A 20,328-nucleotide genomic window follows, 5' to 3' on the forward strand; every position below is an offset into this window, starting at 1 on the left:
AACATACAAGGGAGCCCCAATAAGGTTAGCTACCGACTTCTCAATGGAAACACTTCAAGCAAGAAGAGAATGGCAAGAAATATTTCAGGTAATGAGAACCAGAGGCCTACAACCAAGGCTACTTTACCCAGCAAGGCTCTCAATCAAGATAGATGGCCAAATAAAGAGCTTCCAAGACAAAAGAAGTATAAAAGAATATGCCTCCACCAAACCAGCTCTACAAGAAATACTAAAAGGACTGCTTTAAGGGAAGGAAGGATAAGAGGGAGACAGAGAGGAACACAGGTACAAAAATGGCAATGAATAAGTACCTATCAATAATAACCTTAAATGTAAATGGATTAAATGCTCCAATCAAAAGACACAGAATAGCTCAATGCATAAGAAAGCATGACCCACACATATGCTGCCTACAAGAGACTCACCTCAGGACAAAAGACCGTCACAGACTAAAAGTGAAAGGCTGGAAACAAATTTTCCAAGCAAACGAACAAGAAAAAAAAGCTGGGGTAGCAATTCTCATATCAAACAAAATAGACTTCAAAAAAAAGACTATAAAGAGAGACCCAGAAGGTCATTTCATTATACTCAAGGGAAGAATCCACCAAGAAGACATTAACATTGTAAACATATATGCACCAAACATAGGGGCACCCAAATATATCAGGAAAATCTTAGAGGACTTCAAGAAAGATATTGACAGCAACACAATCATAGTAGGGGATTTGAACACCCCACTATCAAAAATGGACAGATCTTCCAAACAAATTATCAACAAAGATATTGTGGCATTAAACAACACCCTAGATGAAATGGACTTAACTGATATATATAGAGCCCTTCATCCCAAAGAAGCTAAATACACATTCTTTTCAAATGCACATGGAACATTTTCAAAGATAGACCACATGATAGGACACAAAACAAGCCTCAACAAATTCAAGAAAATTGAAATCATACCAAGCATCTTCTCTGACCACAAGGGACTGAAATTAGAAACCAACCCCAAAGAAAAAAGCCCAAAGCACCCCAAATCATGGAGACTGAATGGTATGCTATTAAACAACGAATGGGTCAAGAATGAAATTAGGGAAGAAATCAAAACATTTCTGGAAACAAATGAAAATGATCTCACAACAACCCAAAACTTATGGGACACAGCCAAGGCAGTCCTGAGAGGGAAGTTTATAGCAATACAGGCCTACCTAAAGAAAATAGAAACATTTCAAACAAACAACTTAACCATACGCCTGCAAGAACTCGAGGAACAACAACAAAGACAGCCCAGAGCAAGCAGAAGGAAGGAAATAACCAAGATTAGAGCAGAATTAAATGACATAGAAACTAAAAGCACAATTTTAAGGATCAATGAATCCAGGAGTTGGTTCTTTGAGAAGATAAACAAAATAGACAAGCCTTTAAGTAGGCTCATCAAGAAAAGAAGAGAGAGGACACAAATAAACACAATCAGAAATGAAAAAGGAGAGATTACAACTGATACCACGGAAATAGAAGAGATTGTAAGAAATTACTATGAAGAACTGTATGCCAAGAAATTTGAAAACCTAGGGGAAATGGACACATTTCTAGAAAAATACAATCTTCCAAAACTCAGTGAAAAAGAAGCAGAAAATCTAAATACACCAATAACAGCAAAAGAGATTGAAGCAGTAATCAAAAAACTCCCATCCCACAAAAAGCCCCGGACCAGATAGTTTCACAGGAGAATTCTACAAAGCATTTAAGGAAGAGCTAACCCCTATTCTCCACAGACTATTTCAAAAAATCCAGAAGGATGGAAAACTCCCGAACTCTTTTTATGAAGCCAGCATCATCTTAATTCCAAAACCAGATAGAGACACAACAAAGAAAGAAAACTTCAGGCCAATATCGCTGATGAACATAGACGCTAAAATCCTCAACAAAATATTGGCAAATCGCATCCAACAATATATCCAAAAGATTATACACCATGACCAAGTGGGATTCATCCCAGGGATGCAAGGATGGTTCAACATTCGCAAAACAGTAAATGTAATTCATCACATAAACAAAAGCAAAGACAAAAACCACATGATCATATCAATAGATGTGGAAAAAGCTTTCGATAAGGTACAACATCCATTTATGATAAAAACACTCAGCAAAGTGGGAATACAGGGAGCATTTCTCAAAATAATAAAGGCCATATATGAGAGACCTACAGCCAATATCATACTCAATGGGAAAAAACTGAAAGCTTTTCCACTAAGATCAGGAACAAGACAAGCTTGTCCACTTTCACCACTTCTATTCAATATAGTATTGGAAGTTTTAGCCACAGCGATCAGGCAAAAAAAGGAAATAAAAGGCATCCAAATAGGAAAGGAGGAAACAAAACTGTCACTGTTTGCAGATGACATGATAGTGTACATGGAAAATCCTATAGACTCTACCCAAAAACTGCTCAAACTAATTAATGAATTTGGCAAAACAGCTGGTTACAAAGTGAATATCCAGAAATCAAAGGCATTTTTGTATACCAACAGTGAATCAGCAGAAGCAGAAATAAAGAGAAAAATCCCATTTGATATAGCAAAAAGAAAAATAAAATATCTGGGAATAAACCTAACTAAGGAGGTAAAAAACCTGTATGCAGAAAACTACACAGCCCTGAAGAAAGAAATCAAGGAAGACACAAACAAATGGAAACATATACCTTGTTCATGGATTGGAAGAATTAACATCATCAAAATGTCCATACTACCCAAAGCAATATACAGATTCAATGCAATACCTATTAAAGTAACAATGGCATATTTCACAGACATAGAACAAACACTTCAAAAATTTATATGGAATCATAAACAAGCCCGAATAGCAGCTGCTCTTTTGAGAAAGAAGAACAAAGTAGGAGGGATCACAATACCTGATATCAAACTGTATTACAAGGCCACTGTAATCAAAACAGCCTGGTACTGGCATAAAAACAGGCACATAGACCAATGGAACAGAACAGAGAGCCCAGAAATCAACCCAACTCTCTACAGTCAATTAATATTCGACAAAGGAGGCAATAACATAAAATGGAGTAAAGATAGCCTCTTCAACAAATGGTGTTGGGAGAACTGGGCAGCTACATGCAAAAAAATGAAACTTGAGCACAGACTTACACCATACACCAAAATAAATTCAAGGTGGATAAAAGACTTAAATATAAGTCATAACACCATTAAAGTCCTAGAGGAGAACATTGGCAAGAAAATCTCAGATATTTCACGCAGCAACTTCTTTACTGATATGTCCCCTAAAGTAAGGAATGTAAAGGAAAGAATAAACAAATGGGATCTCATCAAAATAAAAAGCTTCTGCGTGGCTAAAGAAAACAGTATTAAATTAGCAAGACAACCAACTGTATGGGAAAACATATTTGCCAATGATACCTCAGACAAAGGTTTAATCTCTAAAATATACAAAGAACTTACACGACTCCACTCTAAGAAGACACCCAACCCAATTAGAAAATGGGAAAAGGACTTGAGCAAACACTTCTCCAAGGAGGACATACAGAACATTCAGAGACACATGAAGAGATGCTCAATATCATTAGCTATCAGAGAGATGCAAATTAAAACTACAATGAGATACCACTTTACACCAGTCAGGATGGCTATCATAAACAAAGCAACAAACAACAAATGTTGGAGGGGTTGTGGGGAAAAGGGGTCCTTAGTTCACTGTTGGTGGGAGTGCAGACTGGTACAACCATTATGGAAAACAGTATGGAATTTTCTCAGAAAAATAAAAATCGACCTGCCTTTTGACCCAGCAATTCCACTGCTGGGATTATATCCTAAGAATCCTAAAACATCAATACCAAAGAACCTATGCACCACAATGTTCATAGCAGCACAATTTACAATAGCCAAGAGTTGGAAGCAACCTAGGTGCCCATCAGTAAATGAATGGATCAAAAAATTGTGGTACCTATACACAATGGAATTCTATGCAGCAGAGAGAAAGAAGGAGCTACTACCTTTTGCAACAACATGGATGGAACTGGAAAGCATTATGCTGAGTGAAATAGGCCAGGTGCTGAAAGACAAATACCATATGATCTCACCTTTAACAGGAAGCTAAACGACAAAACAAACAAGCAAGCAGAAAAAAAAAACAAAAAAAAACCAAAGACAGTGAAACAGAGAACAAGGGGATCGTGACCAGAGGGGAGAAGGAAGGGAAGTTGAGGGGAAAAAGGGGGAGGAATTTGGAGGAACAAATAGGAAGGACACAGGGATGAGAACTAAGGGGGGTAGAAATGGGAGGGAGGTGGGGAGCAAGGGGCGGGGGAGGCTGGGATGGGAGAAATAGACAAAAAAAAACTGTACTTGGGACTTCCGCCAAGATGGAGGCATAGGTGGATGTGCCGTGCCTTCTCACACAACCAAGATTAGAGAAAACTACACATTAGCAACAGAAAACACAGCCAGAACACGGAAAATTGAACTTTTCGTAAGTCCATTAACAACAAATTCTTCAGCCTGACCTGTAAGGGGCGAAACCAGCGGCTGGCGGAGCAGGGTTGCACAGGAGGACTCGGCCAGACACACTCAGGCCCACGGAATCCAGGCGCAGGGTCAGACCTAGTGAGCGACCCAGCAAGCGACCAGGCGAGCAACCAGGCGAGCGACTGCGGGGGAGACAGCCGGGCCCGGGGCTGCGTGTTGACTGAGGTCGCGCATTTGTGCGCGGGTGGACAGGCGAGGGAGTGGGCGGTTGGACCGGGCCAGCAGGTCCCCATGGCAAGAGGCAGTGGAGGGCGCCGCCATTTCCCTGCTCTGACCCCACCTGCACATACAGCGTCATAACCCAGCGACTCTGAGTGGCCCAGCCCAGGTGAACCACCTAAGGCACTGCTCCTCCGCACCCAGCTGTGAGAAGCGGCAGAGGGGGTCGCCATTTCCCTGCTCTGGCCACGCCCCCACATACAGCATCACAACCCAGCGACCTGGGAATCCAAGGCGCCGCTTCTCACACTTAAAGGGCCCGAACAGACCAAGAATGGCGCAGGAGGATGTCAGAGCCCCAGAGCCAATAGATCTAAGCAATGAAGAAATAGCAAAACTCACAGACGCACAGTTTAAAACATTGGTGATCAGGATCCTCACAGAACTGGTTGATTATAGCCACAAATTAGACAAATATATGAAGGCGAAACTAATTGAAATGAATGGAATTGCACAGGACACCAATAGCAATGAAAAGGAAACTGGGACTCAAATCAATGGAGTGGACCAGAAGAAAGCAAATAATGGCCAAGCAGAAAAGAGTCAAGAAGCAAGAATTCAAAGAAATGAGGAGAGTCTTAGGAACCTCCAGGACATCTTTAAACGCTCCAACATCCGAATTATAGGGGTACCAGAAGGGGGAAAGGCACAGCCACCAGTGGAAAACTTATTTGAACAAATAATAAAGGAGAATTTCCCCAATCTGGCAAAGGAAATAGACTTCCAGGAAATCCAGGAAGCTCAGAGAGTACCAAAGAAGTTGGACCCAAGAAGGAACACACCAAGGCACATCATAATTACATTAGCCAAAATTAAAATGAAGGAGAGAATCCTAGAAGCAGCAAGAGCTAAGGGGACAGTCACCTACAAAGGAGTCCCCATCAGACTGTCAGCAGATTTCTCAAAAGAGACCTTACAGGCAAGAAGGGGCTGGAAAGAGGTATTCCAAGTCATGAAATCTAAAGACCTACAACCAAGATTGCTCTATCCAGCAAAACTTTCATTTAGAATGGAAGGACAGATAAAGTGCTTCTCAGATAAGATCAAATTCAAGGAGTTCATCATCACCAAGCCCTTATTATATGAAATGTTAAAGGGACTTATCTAAGAAAAAGAAGATAAAAAAGATGAACAGTGAAAGGACAACAAACTCACAGTTATTAACAACCACACCTAAAATGAAAGCAAACTAACAGGACAGCTAGATCAGGAGTGGAAACATAGAAATGAAGATCTCAAGGAGGGTTAGCAACAGGGGAGTGGGAGGAGGAGAAGGGGGAGAAGGTACAGAAAATAAGTAGCATAGACAGTAGATAGAAAATAGATGGGGGGGCAAGAATAGCATGGGAAATATAGAATCTAAAGGACTTGAGACACATGGTCATAAACTAAAGGGGGGGGTAATGGTGGGGATGAGGGGTAGGGTGGAGGGGAATAAAGGGGGAATAGAACAACTGTAACAGCATAATCAATAAAAAATTTTTAAAAACTGTACTTGAAAAATAAATAAATAAAAATAATAATAAATACATAAATTGAAAAAAAGTAGCAAATGCATAAGTTGGTGGGATTTATCCCTGCTCTTATTACTGTGCACAAGAATCCAAAGATACAGCTTTCCCTACCTAGTATTCTAAAAATGGTATTGGGACAATGCTAGAGTCAGGAGATAAAAACAATGACTGGTCTCCCACTCTCGGAACATCATTTTTCTATCCTCTCTCCCTGAACCCTCAGAAGCACACTTATGGATTATAAACCTAAACAGGGAGTCTTCTCCTGGTGCTGCTTCTTGCAAAGCATTTAAAATAAAATTCAAAAGGTAAAAAGACAATTTATAAGAAGCCAAGTAAGGTAAGAATGATTCTCTAATGACTTGACTTTTCTGGCCTGAGGATCATCTTTGTCATTTCTTTCAACTCAGCCAGAAGGTCACAAACTAGTGCTTAAATTCTGCCCATACACATTACTAGACAGTATAGATGAAGAGATCATGAGTTCAGAAGACAAAATAACTGCACATTTGAGGAGTATATCCAGTGGGGTTAGGGGTAGGGGTGGAGGGAGATAAGGTGATGCACCAGACAACATATGATTTAAAAAAAAGGAATCACAGAAGAAACACCAAGAACATAAAATAAATATAATGTCCTAAAATATATAAGAATGATACTGGTGAAATGAAGAAAAATTACAAAAATAACGGTGAAAATACTATAAAAGCATAATAAATGAAATAAAGAATAAAACAGATGAAGCTGATATGAGGGGAGACAGGATCAGAACAAAAATAATGAGCTGGAAGATTTCATCTGGTAGACAATCTCATAAAGCAACAGACAACAATAGAGATTAGATAGAAAACAGAAAACAAAAATATTAGATAGGGAGGGTGGTAGATAAATAGATAGACAGATAAATAAGTTTCAAAAGACAACTGCAGATAACAAAATAAATCTAGATAAGTTACAGATAAAGAGAAGGGCAGGGGGAAAGAAAGAAAAATAATACATTTCAAATAATGCACACAGATGGATATTAGTGAGTATGCTGAAAAGATAGATAAGGAAAATATGTATTAGGAGAACAAAGTTGGAGGAATCACGCTACCTAATATCAAACTATGCTACAAGGCCATAGTTATCAAAGCAGCCTGGTACTGGCACAAAACCAGACACATAGTTTAATGGAAAAGAATAGAGGCCCCAGAAATAAACTCACACCTTTACAGTCAATTCATATTGGACAGAGGAAGCAAGCACATACAAAAGCTAAAAATAATTTATTCAATAGTGTTGGGAAAATTGGACAGATACATACAGAAAAATAAAGCTAGACCACCTTCTTATATGACACAAAAAAATAAATTCAAAAAGGAACAAAGACTTAACTGTTATACCAGAAACTATAAAAATTTTAGAAGAAAACATAATCAACCAAATCTCTGACGTTGCCTGTAGCAATTTTTTTATCAGATATATCTCCCCAGGCAAAGTAAGCAAAAGAAAAAAAATAAACAAATGAGACTATATCAGAGTAAAAACGTTTCGCACATCAAAGGAAATCATCAACAAAATAAACGGAAAACCCACAGAATGGGAGAATATATTTGCCATATATCTGATAAGTGATTAATATCCAAAATTTGTAAAGTACTCACAAAACTCAACACCAAAGAAACAAACAACCCAATTAAAAAAAACAGGCAGAGAGAATTTCAGGGGAAAAGGGGAAGAAAGGTTTACAGGAACAAGTATAAAGGACACATGGACAAAAACTAAGGGGGGTGCAAATGGGAGGGAGGTGGGGAGCACTGGAGGGGTAAGTCGGGATGGGAGTAAAAGACAGAAAACTGTACTTGAACAACAATGAAAATAAATAAATAAATAAACAGGCAAAGCACTTCAGGACAAGATGGAGACATAGGGAGATATGCTTTGTTTCCTTGCACAACCAAAAGAAGAATAACAACCAATTCCAAACAAAAATCAACCAGAACTGCCAGAATATGAAACTGTACGGGATCAAATAACCAAGGAGTTAAACAAACATTTATCCACACTGTTGGGAGGGATGGAGATGGGCAGTTGGAGCAGAGAGGGCATGTGGCAAGGCAGTGGCTGGCAGAACAGGAGGGTGATGTGACAGTTGGTAGTCCAGGCAGTCCCACATTCATTTGTGAATAAACCAAGAAGAGCAACTGGAGAGTGAATGAGACCACACAATTCAGGGTTCCAGTGCCAGGAAATACAATCTCAAAACCTCTGACAGTAAAACCCTCTGGGGGTTGTAGCAGAGAGAGGAACTGCTAGTCTCAAAAGTAAGACTGTAGGAGGGGACCAGGAAGTTCTAGAATATTCACAAGCCTGCACACCCACGAATAAGCATCGGGACATCACCAGGAAGGGCACAATTACTTGTGGGAAGTGGGGAAAGTGCCTAAAAGTAAAACAAGGGCTGAGCAAATGATATTGTTCCCTCTCTGGCCTCCCCAAACATACAGTGACATAATGCAGGGAAGTGTGTTGCTCCATCCTGGTGAATACCTAAGGCTCCACCCCTTACTATGTAGTAGGCATGCTTAGACTAAGAGATATGGCTCAAATGAAAGAACAGATCAAAACTCCAGAAAAACAGCTTAGTGATGAGGGGATAGGCAACCTATCAGATGCAGAGTTCAAAACCCTGGTACTTAAAAGGGAAAAAAAGCATTAAAATTAAAAGAGAACCAACTATATGGAAAAACACATTTGCCAATGATAACTCGGACAAGGGTTTGATCTTCAAAATATATAGAGAACTCACATGCCTCCACTTCAGGAAAACACAAAAACCGATTAAAAATGGGCAAAGGACCTGAACAGACATTTCTCAAAGGGCATACAGAGGGCCTAGAGACATACAAAAAGATGCTCAGCATCACTAAGCACCAGAGAGATACAAATTAAAACCACAATGAGATACCAAAACACACTGGTCAGAATGACCATCATAACCAAATCAACAAACAAGTGTTGGAGAGGATACAGAGACAAAGGAACCATGCTGCACTGTTGGTGGTATAACCACTGTGGAAAACAGTATTGATTTCCCTCGGAAAACTAAAAATGAAATTGCCTTTAGACCCAGCATTTCCACTGCTAGGATTATATCCCAAGAACCCTGAAACACCAATCCAGAAGAACCTATGCATCCCAATGTTCATAGAAGCACAATTTACAATAGCCAAGTGCTGGAAGCATATTAAGTGACAAATCAGCTAATGAGTGGATCCAAAAACTATGGTAAATTTACACAATGGAATACTATGCAGCAGAGAGAAAGAAGGATATCCTACCCTTTGCAACAAGATAAATGGAACTGGAAAGCATTATGCTAAGTAAAATAAGCCAGGCATTGAGGGACAAATACCATATGATCTCACCTTTAACTGCAACGTAATCAACAAAAAGAAAAAAAGCAAGCAAAACATAACCAGAGCCATAGAAATTAAGAACAATTTGACAGTAACCAAAGGAGAGGTGGGATGGGATAATGAGAAGAGTTTTCAGGAACTACTATGAGAGATACATGGACAGAACTGGGGGGGAGGAGGGAAACAAGGGGGAACAGGTTTGGCTAGGTTGGGGGGAGTGGTTGGGGTGAAATGCAGACAACTGTAATTGATCAACAATAAAGTAATTATTTAAAAAACACTGGCAATCAGGATGCTCACAGAAATGGTTGCAAAACAGAGGAAGAAGTGAAGACTATGCAAAGTGAAATAAAGAAAAATATACAGGAAACCAACAGTGAAGGGAAGGGAATTGGGAATCAAATCAACAATTTGGAACTAAATGAAGAAATAAGCATTCAACCAGAACAGAATGAAGAAACAAGATTTCAGAAAAAATGAGGAGAGGCTTAGGAACCTCTGGGACAATTTTAAACATTCCAACAACTGAATCATAGGGGTGCCAGAAGGAGAAGAAGAAGACCAAGAAATTAAAAACTTATTCAGAAAAAAATAATGAGAAAAAAACCTTCCTGGATCTGGTAAAGGAAATACTTCCAGGAAGTGCAAGAAGATCAGAGAGTCCCAAAGAATTTGGACCCAAGGAGAATCACTCAAAGGCATATGCCTTTATAATTAAATTACCCAAGATTGAAGACAAGGAGAGAATCTTAAAAGCAGTAAGAGGAAAGGAGACGGTTACCTACAAAGGAGTTCCCATAACACTATCAGCTGATTTCTCAACAGAAATTTTGCAGCCAAGAAGGGACTGGCAAGAAGTATTCAAAATGATGAAAAGCAAGAAGTTACAACCAGGATTATTCTATCTAGAAAAACTATCATATAAAATGAAAGGATAAAGTGCACCCCAGAGAAGATAAAGTTAAAGGAGTTCATCATCACCAAGCCATTATTACATGAAACGTTAAAGAGACTTATTTAAGAAAAAAAAAAAAGATCAAAACTATGAACCGTAAAATGACAATAAACTCACAACTATCAACAACTAAACCTAAAAAACAAAAACAAACTAGGCAAACAACTAGAAAAGGAACAGTATCACAGAAATGGAGATCACATGGAGAGTTACCAGCAGGGAGAGGGAGTACAGGGAATGGGAGAAAAGGTACAAGGAATAATAAGCATAATTGGTAGCCAAAAAATAAACAGGGGAAGGTTAAGAATAGTATAAAAAATGGAGAAACCAAAGAGCTTATAGGTACAATCCATGGACATAAACTAAGTAAGGGGGGAGTGCAGGAGGGAGGAGGATGCAGAGCAGAGGGGGATAAGTGGGAGGAAAAAATGGGACAACTTAATAGCATAATCAATAAAATATACTTAAAAAACAGAAAGTGAAGGCATATTTGTACACCAACAATGAAATATCAGAAACAGCAATTAGGACTTCCGCCAAGATGGAGGTGTAAGTGGAAACACTTTGCTTCCTCGCACAACGAAATCTAAAAACAACAAAGTTTTAACAACAATAAATGTAACCAAACCACAAAAAATCGAACAATACACAGTCTGAAAATAACAAACAACTCAGCTAAACTGGTGAGAGGGATGAAGCCAGCCAAACTTTCAGATGCACAGTTCAAAACCCTCGTGATCAGGATGCTCAAAGAACTGGTTGATTTTAGTCACAAATTAGAGGAACATATGAAGGCTAAACTAATTGAAATGAAGGGAAATGCACAGGAAACCAGAAGCAATGAAAAGGAAACTGGGACTCAAATCAAAGGAGCAGACCAGAAGGAAGGAAAAAATGACCAACCAGAAAAATATGAAGAAACAAGAATTTTAAAAAATGAGAAGAGGCTTAGGAACCTCCAGGACATCGTTAAATGCTCCAACATCCAAATTATAGGAGTACCAGAAGGGGAAGAGGAACAGTCACCAGTGGAAACGTTACTTGAACAAATAATAAAAGAGAACTTCCCCATTCTGGCAGAGGAAATAGACTTCCAGGAAATCCAGGAAGCTCAGAGAGTCCCAAAGAAGTTGGACCCGAGAAGAAACACACCAAGGCACATCAAAATTATATTAGCCAAGATTAAAGTGAAGGAGAGAATCTTAGAAGCAGCAAGAGATAAGGGGACAGTCACCTACAAAGGAGTTCCCATCAGACTGTCAGCTGATTTCTCAAAAGAGACCTTAGAGGCAAGAAGGGGCTGGAAAGAGGTATTCCAAGTCATGAAATCCAAAGTCCTACAACCAAGATTGCTCTATCCAGCAAAGCTTTCATTTAGAATGGAAGGACAGATAAAGTGCTTCTCAGATAAGATCAAATTCAAGGAGTTCATCATCACCAAGCCCTTATTATATGAAATGTTAAAGGGACTTATCTAAGACAAAGAAGATTAAAAAGATCAACAGTGAAAGGACAGCAAACTCACAGTTATTAACAACCACACCTAAAACAAAAGCAAATTAAGAGGATAGCTAGATCAGGAGCAAACCATAGAAATGAAGATCATATGGAGGGTTAGCAACAGGGGAGTGGGAGAAGAAGAAGGGCAGAGAAGGTACAGAAAATAAGTAGCATAGACAGTACATAGGAAATCGATGGGGGGAGGGTAAGAATAGTATGGGAAATATAGAATCTAAAGAACTTGAGACACGTGTTCATGAAATAAAGGGGGGAATGGTGGGAGAGCGGTGTGCAGAGTGGAGGGGAATGAAGGGGGAAATAGAACAAATGTAGTGGCATAATCAATAAAATAAAAAATATATTTAAAAAACAAAACAAACAAACAAAAAGAAACAGAAATTAGGAAAATAGTTTCATTTACTATAGTAACGAGAAATATAAAGTACTTATGAAAACACTTAACCAAGGAAGTAAAATCTGTACTCAGAAATCTACAGAACATCAAAGAAAGAAATTTAAAAAGACACAAACAAATGGAAACATATACCATGTTCATGGATTGGAAGCATTAACATCATCAAAATGTCCATGCTACCCAAAGGAACTATAGATTCAGTACAATTCCTATCAAAATATTAATGACATAATTCACAGATACAGAGCAAACATTTCAAAAATTTATATGGAACCATAAATGACCTCGAGTATTCACAGAAATTTTGAAAAAGAAGAAGAAAGTAGGAGGTATCATAATATCTGACATCAAACTATACTACAAGGCCACTATAATCACAACAGTCTGATAATGGCATAAGAACAGACATGTAGATCAATGGAACAGAATATGGAGCCCAGAATTAAACTCATGTCTCTATGGTACATTAATACATGGCAAAGGGAGCAGGAGCATAAAATAGACTAAAAATAGGCTGTTCAATGAATGGTATTGGGAGAGCTGGGCAGCTACATGCAAAAAAAAAAAGAAAGAAAGAAACTAGACCACCAACTTATACCATACACCAAAATTAACTCAAGGTGGATAAAAGACTAAGTTGTGACACCATAAAAGTCCTAGAGCAGAACATAGGCAGGAAAACTTCGGATATCCCACACAGCAATATTTTCACCAATATGACCCCAAGGGTAAGGGATATAAGGGAAATATAAAAAATGAGACTTCATCAAATTAAAAAGCTCTGCCCAGCTAAAAAAAAAAAAAAACATCAATAAAATGAAAATGGGTCCAACTCTATGGGAAAACATATTTGCCAATGACCACTTGGACAAGGGTTTGATCTCCAAAACATATAAAGAACTCCCATGACTTCACATCACGTAGATGAACAACCCAAATAAAAAATGGGAAAAGGACCTGAGGAGACACTTCTCCACAGAGGACATACAGAGGGCCCAGAGAAATATGAAAGGATGTTCACCATCACTAGCCATCAGACAGATGCAAAGTAAAACAATGAGATACCACTTCACACCCATCAGAAAGGCCATCATAAACAAATTGACAAACAGTAAGTGCTGGCGAGGTTGTGGAAACCTAGTACACTTTTGGTGGGAATGCAGGATGGTGCAGCCACTGTGGAAAACAGCATGGAATTTCCTCAGAAAACTAAAAATGGAGTTGCCTTTTGACTCAGCAATTCCACTGCTGGGATTATACCCTAAGAATCTTGAAACACCAGTTCAAAAGAACCTATGCACCTATGTTCATAACAGCATTATTTACAATAGCCAAGAGCTGGGAACAGCCTAAGTGCTCTTCAGTAGATGAGTAGATCAAAGAACTATGGTACATTTACACAATGGAATACTATGCAGCAGAAAAATGGAACTGCTATCCTTTGCAACAGCACGGATATAACTGAAGGGCATTATGCTAAGGAAATAAGCCAAGCAGCGAAAGATAAATACCATATGATCTCACCTATAAGTGGGACCTAATCAACAAATAAACAGATGAGCAAAATGGAAGTAGAGACATGGAAATAAAGAACAAACTAGCAGTGACAAGAGTGGAGGAGGGAGGGAGATAATGGGGAAAAGATGGGGGAAGGGCAAGTCAGGGAACATGTATAAAGGACCCATGGGCATGGAGAATGGGATGGGGATTGACTGTGAGAAAAGGAGCGAGAGCATGGCAGGGGAGAGCATGGGGGGGGGGAGTGGGACAGCTGTAATTGCTCATTTAAAATAAAATAGTATGGAGATATGTATGTATATGTGTGTGTGTATATATGTATATATATATTAGAACCTTCAAAAGTTTTGAGAATTATCAGTAAGACAATAATATATAAAATGTCGAGTACTTAACAATGTGACCCAAAACTAGTCTTTTTAGTCAACTTAGAATCTCTTCATTACATATATTTCCTCCAGGCTTATATAATTCTCATCATATACTTTGGAAATGCAATATATTTTCATTAAGGCTCAACTTATTTTTTAACTTTATGTTTATTGTTGACAATATTACAGATGTCCCCATTTCCCTTGCCTTTGCCCACCTCCACCAACTCCTGCCCCTCCTTCCCTCTGGCCATCACCAAACTTTTGTCTATGTTTATGGGTTATGCATATAAATGTCTTTTGGCTAAAGACTTAAATATAAGTTGTGATACCATAAAAGGGGTGAGGGAAGTAACAGGGGAAAGGAGAGAAAGGGTTGTCAATGAACATGTATAAAGGACACATGCACAAACCCAAAGGGGGGTAGGATTGAGTGTGGAAAGTGAGGATGGATGGGGCAGGGAAAAGAGGTGGTGGGGAAATGGAGACAACTGTATTCAAACATAATAAAAATTATTAAGAGAAAAAAATCAATGTCCTTCGGCTAATCCCTTCACCTTCTTTCATTCAGTCCTCCTGTTCTGCCTCCCCTCCAACAGCTGTCAGTCTTCTCCATGTACCCCTGTCTATGTTTCTATTTTGTTTGCCAGTTTATTTTGTTTATTAGATTCCACATATAATTGAGATTACATGAGGGGAGACTCAAATTATTTTTTATATATAAGTTTTGAAGTTTTTTAAAGTGTTGAGTTAACACTTTTCAGAATATACCATAGAGAAAGAAAGAAAGAACTCAAAATTCTACAGGTTGAAGATTTGCCATGCAGACCTCTTAAATGTGCAATACAGTTTCTCTAGCCTTTCAAGACCACCAAGAGTTCTGCTGGTTCCCTGGTAGCCCACTGCCCAGGCAAAGCACTTTCCCTGTACCTTACTTTTTAATATCTACTGCTGTGTAACATATCATCCCAAATTTTAGTGAATAAAATAATTTTCTATCACTCATAGTTCCAGAAGTAGGCAAGGCAGTTGAGTGATTCTCATATGAGTCTTCATTTAGTTGTAATGACTGGTGACTGGATTTGGAATCACGTAAAGCTTCAACTGAGCTGACATTCATGATGATTTCTTTAGTCACATGGCACCACAGCTGAGATGGCTACATGAAATAAGCACTGACCTCTCTCTCTCTCTGGTACCAGCAGATACTATCAGATAGTATCTCTCTGATACTATCTCTCTCTACCAGCCTCTCTGTAAGCTAACTTGAGCTTCCTCATTGTATAGCAATCTCAGGGTGTTTGAACTACTCACATGACATTTAGATTCCCCCCAATCATATGTTCCAAAAAAAGAATGTGGAAGCTACACAGCTCTAATTACCTAATCTTTGAAGTCACACAACTTTAGTTCTACCTCATCCTATGGTCAAAATCAAGTCATAAAATGAGTCAAGATTAAAGGAGAGAGGAGAGAAAATATATCTTCTGATTGGGAAAGAAACAGAGAATTTGCCATTATCTCTAATCCAGCACAGTCACAAATCTGAAAAAGCCATCAAAAGCAGATATTTACAATCAGTCCATCTTTCCACAGCTCTACATCTTTCAGAAGCTCAGCTCCTCTTCTCATTATTTTGCCACAGTCTGATGTCTTTAAGTCAATGATCTGTGTTTTACTTGACTTTACCATTTGTTTTTGGAATAATTACTCAAATAAAGAAGTTTATTAATTATTATTAAAGACTATTTTGTTATATTTTATGTCAGCAATTTTTGTGTTTGCGTTAATAAGCTCAGACTCAAAGAAGCAAGGAATATTATAACAATTTTGGGCAAATCCACATATTTACTGTGAGGCAGCACAAGCAAGGCAGAGTTAAAGCAAGGCAGCTTGCCCTGGCTGGTGTGGCTCAGTAGATGGAGCATGAGCCTGCAAACCAAAGGGTGGCAGTTTGGTTCCCAGTCAGGGCACATGCCTGGGTTGCAGGCCAGGTCCCCAGGAGGGGGCGCACCAAAGGCAACCACACAATGATGTTTCTCTCTTTTTCTCCTTTTCTTCCCCTCTCTCCTTCCCTTCTTCTCTAAAAATAAAGTCTTTTAAAAAAAGATAAAGGCAGCTTTATATTTCCTAAAAATCAAGGTTCTTACATTCCCGCAGCCCTTCAAAAGAGGCTGTGTTGCAAGGAGAGGAAAACAGTAACATGAACAGATTACATTCAAAACACAGGATCAGTGCATATATGAGACTAAAAAGAGTTTATGAAAATATAAATTAGGAAGACAAATAAGTTTCAGAGACTAGAGGAATATCCACCTGCATGCTGCTGGGTCTCTCACAGTCGTTTCCTAGATTTTCTTCTCAATTCTTTTCATTACTCCTCAACCTCATGAGACTGCACAACTACCGTGGCTCACTTTCCACCAATATGCTAATAACTTACTTTTGTTTTAACTTAAATTCCCACTGAGAGCATTTAACATTTCTTTAAAAGAAATGCAATTCTTTTGAAGGTGTCATGGAAAGACTGTTTTACTTGTTTATTTCTCAGGGTATAAATGAAGGGGTTCAATGCAGGAGCAACAGATGTAGTAAGTAGAGAAACTACCTTATTAATAGACACTTCATCCTTAGCTGAAGGTTTGATATAGATAAAAATGCAGCTGCCATAGGTGATGGAAACCACAATCATGTGGGAAGAACATGTAGAAAAGGCTTTTTTCCTTTGCTGAGCTGAAGGCAATCTTAGAATTGTCCTAATGATGTACATGTAGGACAGAACTACACACATAAAGGTCATTATGAAGGTCAACACAGCACAAACTATCACCAGCTGCTCTATGAACCATGTATCTGAACATGAATTCCTCAATATTGGAGAAGCATCACAGTAAAAATGGTCAATAACAAAGTCACAAAATTCCAGACGGAGGGTCAGTCCAAGGGGAGGGAGGATAATCAGTAAGCCAGATATCCAACAACACAGAATGAGATTCCTGCAGACTCTGCTGTTCATGATGGTCATGTAGTGCAGGGGTTTGCAGATGGCCACGTAGCGGTCATAGGACATCACAGCCAAGAGAAAAAAAATCTGAAGCTGCAGAGAGGACAATGAAAAATATTTGGCTGAAGCAGGCTTTGATGGTGATGGTTTTGTCCCCACTCGATATCATGTACAGGTATGTGGGGACACAGGAAGTTGTAATTGAGATTTCTAAGAAAGAGAAATTTTGAAGAAAAAAATACATAGCTGTTTTTAAATGAGAATCCACCAGGATGAGAGTAATTATGGTCAGATTCCCAATTACACTTAATATATATGTGATAAACAGAAAAACAAAAACAACTATCTCTAGTTGTGGGTCATTTGTCAAACCCAGGATGATGAAGATTGTTATTGCTGAATGATTTCTCATCATTGACTTCGTACTATTGCCAGTCTTCACATAAAAGTCAAAGAAATTGGATCTGAGGAACAATATTAAAATATGACAGAATCAATCTCTATCAATACAAAACAAACCCAGTCACATGCATTTTCCTCTCTAATTTGATAATCAGGTTTTAATGAAGTAATTTCTTATTTTTTTATTTTTCTATTATTGTTCAAGTACAGTTGTCTCCATTTTCACCCTACCATGGCCCTCTACTGCACACATCCCCACCTCCCACCCTCAAACCCACCCCCTTTGGCTTTGTCCATGTGTCCTTTATAGCTGTTCCTTGATGGACCTTCTCCTGTTTTCCCCCTTAACAAGGTATTTCCTCAACACCACTGAAATGTACCACAGGGAAGCTAAACTTATGGGAAGTTTCTCTTATGAATTATTGCTACTGAAATTGTTTCAAATATTCCAGGATCTTCAAATTCCCAGCACTATCTCCAATTCTATTGTTTTTCAAGTTCCCTCTTTGGTTGTGGTTTCCCCTATGAGATCAAGAGTTAACCACTCCTCTGAGTATCTACCAAAAAAATTTGAAAGTGTTTATTCACAAAGATATATGCACCCCTATGTTCACTGTAGCATTATTCATGGTGGCCAAGACATGGAAACAACTGAAATGTCCTTCAATAGATGACTGGATGAAGAAAATGTGGTACATATATACAATGGAATACTACCTAGCTATAAGAAAAGATGAAACAGTGCCATTTGTGGCAACATGGATGGACCTGGAGAATATCATGTTAAGCAAAATAAATCAGAAAGAAAAAGTCAAGAACTATATTATTTCATTCATATGTGGGATAGAAAACTGGAAGCAACAAATGAGCCAAAAAAGAATCCAACAAACAAAACTCATATACACAGACAATAACATGGTGGTTACCAGAAGGAAAGGGTGTGGGGAGTAGTAAAGGGTAAAGTGAGTCAAATATATGGTGATGGAAGGAATGTAGGGGACCGGTTTGCTTTGGTCTGGCAAATGTGACTCAGCTCAGTATGGAAAACATACAGAAGCAAAGTGGTGAACAAGAGCCAGACCTTCTAACTGAGTTTGCCCGTGGGAATCAGGCCTAGACAATGCATCCAGACTGTTATGGCTTGCTCTTGCAAAAACTCCATCACCCTGGTCTAAAACAACAAATGTGTATTGTCTATCTTCAAGGTAACTTCCAAAGCCTGTGTAAATTTTCCTGACAGAGCTAATTGGCTCACTGCCATTCCCCTCTGCATGTTATTTTCATTTCCTTGATTGTACCTAAAATGTAGACAATAATATTCTATGTAATAGGTAATAAATCTTTCTCTGATGTAAGACCTGAGGAAAACAATAAAAGCCTGTCTAGGCAAGGGTCAAGGAACTCCCCTCTTCAGGGAGTAGCCAAGGCATACATAGGCACTCTCCCCTTGAGAGAGTAGATGTGCAGTTCCCTTTTTCTCCACAAGATTGCTGTCGCCTGTGCCTTTATTCTCATCATTGGCCACAGCAGGTGGACTCTGGCCTGCAGAACATTTGACTTTTGGTGATAAACACACAATGCAATATACAGATGATATATCATAGAATTGTACAGTTGAAACCTATATAATTTTATTAACCAATGTCATCTCAATAAATTTAATTTTTTAATATAAAAAAGTTAACCACTTTCATGCTATACTTTGATGGGTCCTACAGTGACTTTATTTCATTTTTTAAAGATTTTATCTTTAGAAGGGAAGGGAAGAAGAGAGGGAGAGAAACATCAATGTATGGTTGCCTTTCATGTGTCCCCTGCTGGGAACTTGCCTGCAGGGAACCCGCCTGCAATCCAGGTATGTGCCCTGACTGGGAATTCGAACCGCGATTGGTTCGCAGGCCCGTGCTCAATCCACTGAGCTACACCAGCCAGGGCATATTTCAAAACTTTTGTGCTGAAAAATGAAATTCTGAAATTCCTTCACTTCAAGTCATAGTACCTGATAAAATGGAAATATATGGAGGATGCTCTACCTAGACTCTCCAGATCCTTCTTCCAGTGAATAGGGCATTATTCAAAGATCAAGAAAGTAGTCATTTGATGACAGTGCAGGGGGAGAAACAGGGACCAAGGGGAAGGAGGCAAAGGGGGGAAAATTGGGACAACTGTAATAGCATAAACAATAAAAAATTTAAATAGTCATTTGATGACATTTTCTCCTGATTTTCTTTAAGTTCCTCTCTTATTCCCTTATTTTCCATCTCTGTCCTCAAAAGATGACTATGATGCATGATTATGTTAGTATAATTGAAAAAACATGGGTAAAAAATATAAATAGCTGAAGGATATCAAGACATACTTTGTATTCCCTCCTTCAGGACAACAGAAGTGTGATACATGTTTCAGTAATGCACAAGGTTAAGTGCATGGACCTTTGAACAGTTTGTCTGAGTGATTCTGAGCAAGAATTTAATTTCTCTGT

General features: G+C 38.7%; 1 protein-coding gene across 1 annotated transcript; it reads right to left on the bottom strand.

The window, feature by feature from the left end:
- Positions 1–16,916: 16,916 nt before the first annotated feature.
- On the bottom strand, positions 16,917–17,859 carry LOC119046217 (olfactory receptor 6C2-like). Its single transcript, XM_037141150.2, is given in 2 exon segments — positions 16,917–17,528; positions 17,530–17,859. Coding segments are annotated over 2 exon segments (942 nt in total).
- Between the last annotated feature and the right edge of the window lie 2,469 nt (positions 17,860–20,328).

The sequence above is a fragment of the Artibeus jamaicensis genome, unplaced genomic scaffold (genome assembly GCF_021234435.1).
Source record: "Artibeus jamaicensis isolate MK-2021 breed Jamaican fruit bat unplaced genomic scaffold, CSHL_Jam_final contig_233, whole genome shotgun sequence".
Classification (NCBI taxonomy): Eukaryota; Metazoa; Chordata; class Mammalia; order Chiroptera; family Phyllostomidae; genus Artibeus; species Artibeus jamaicensis.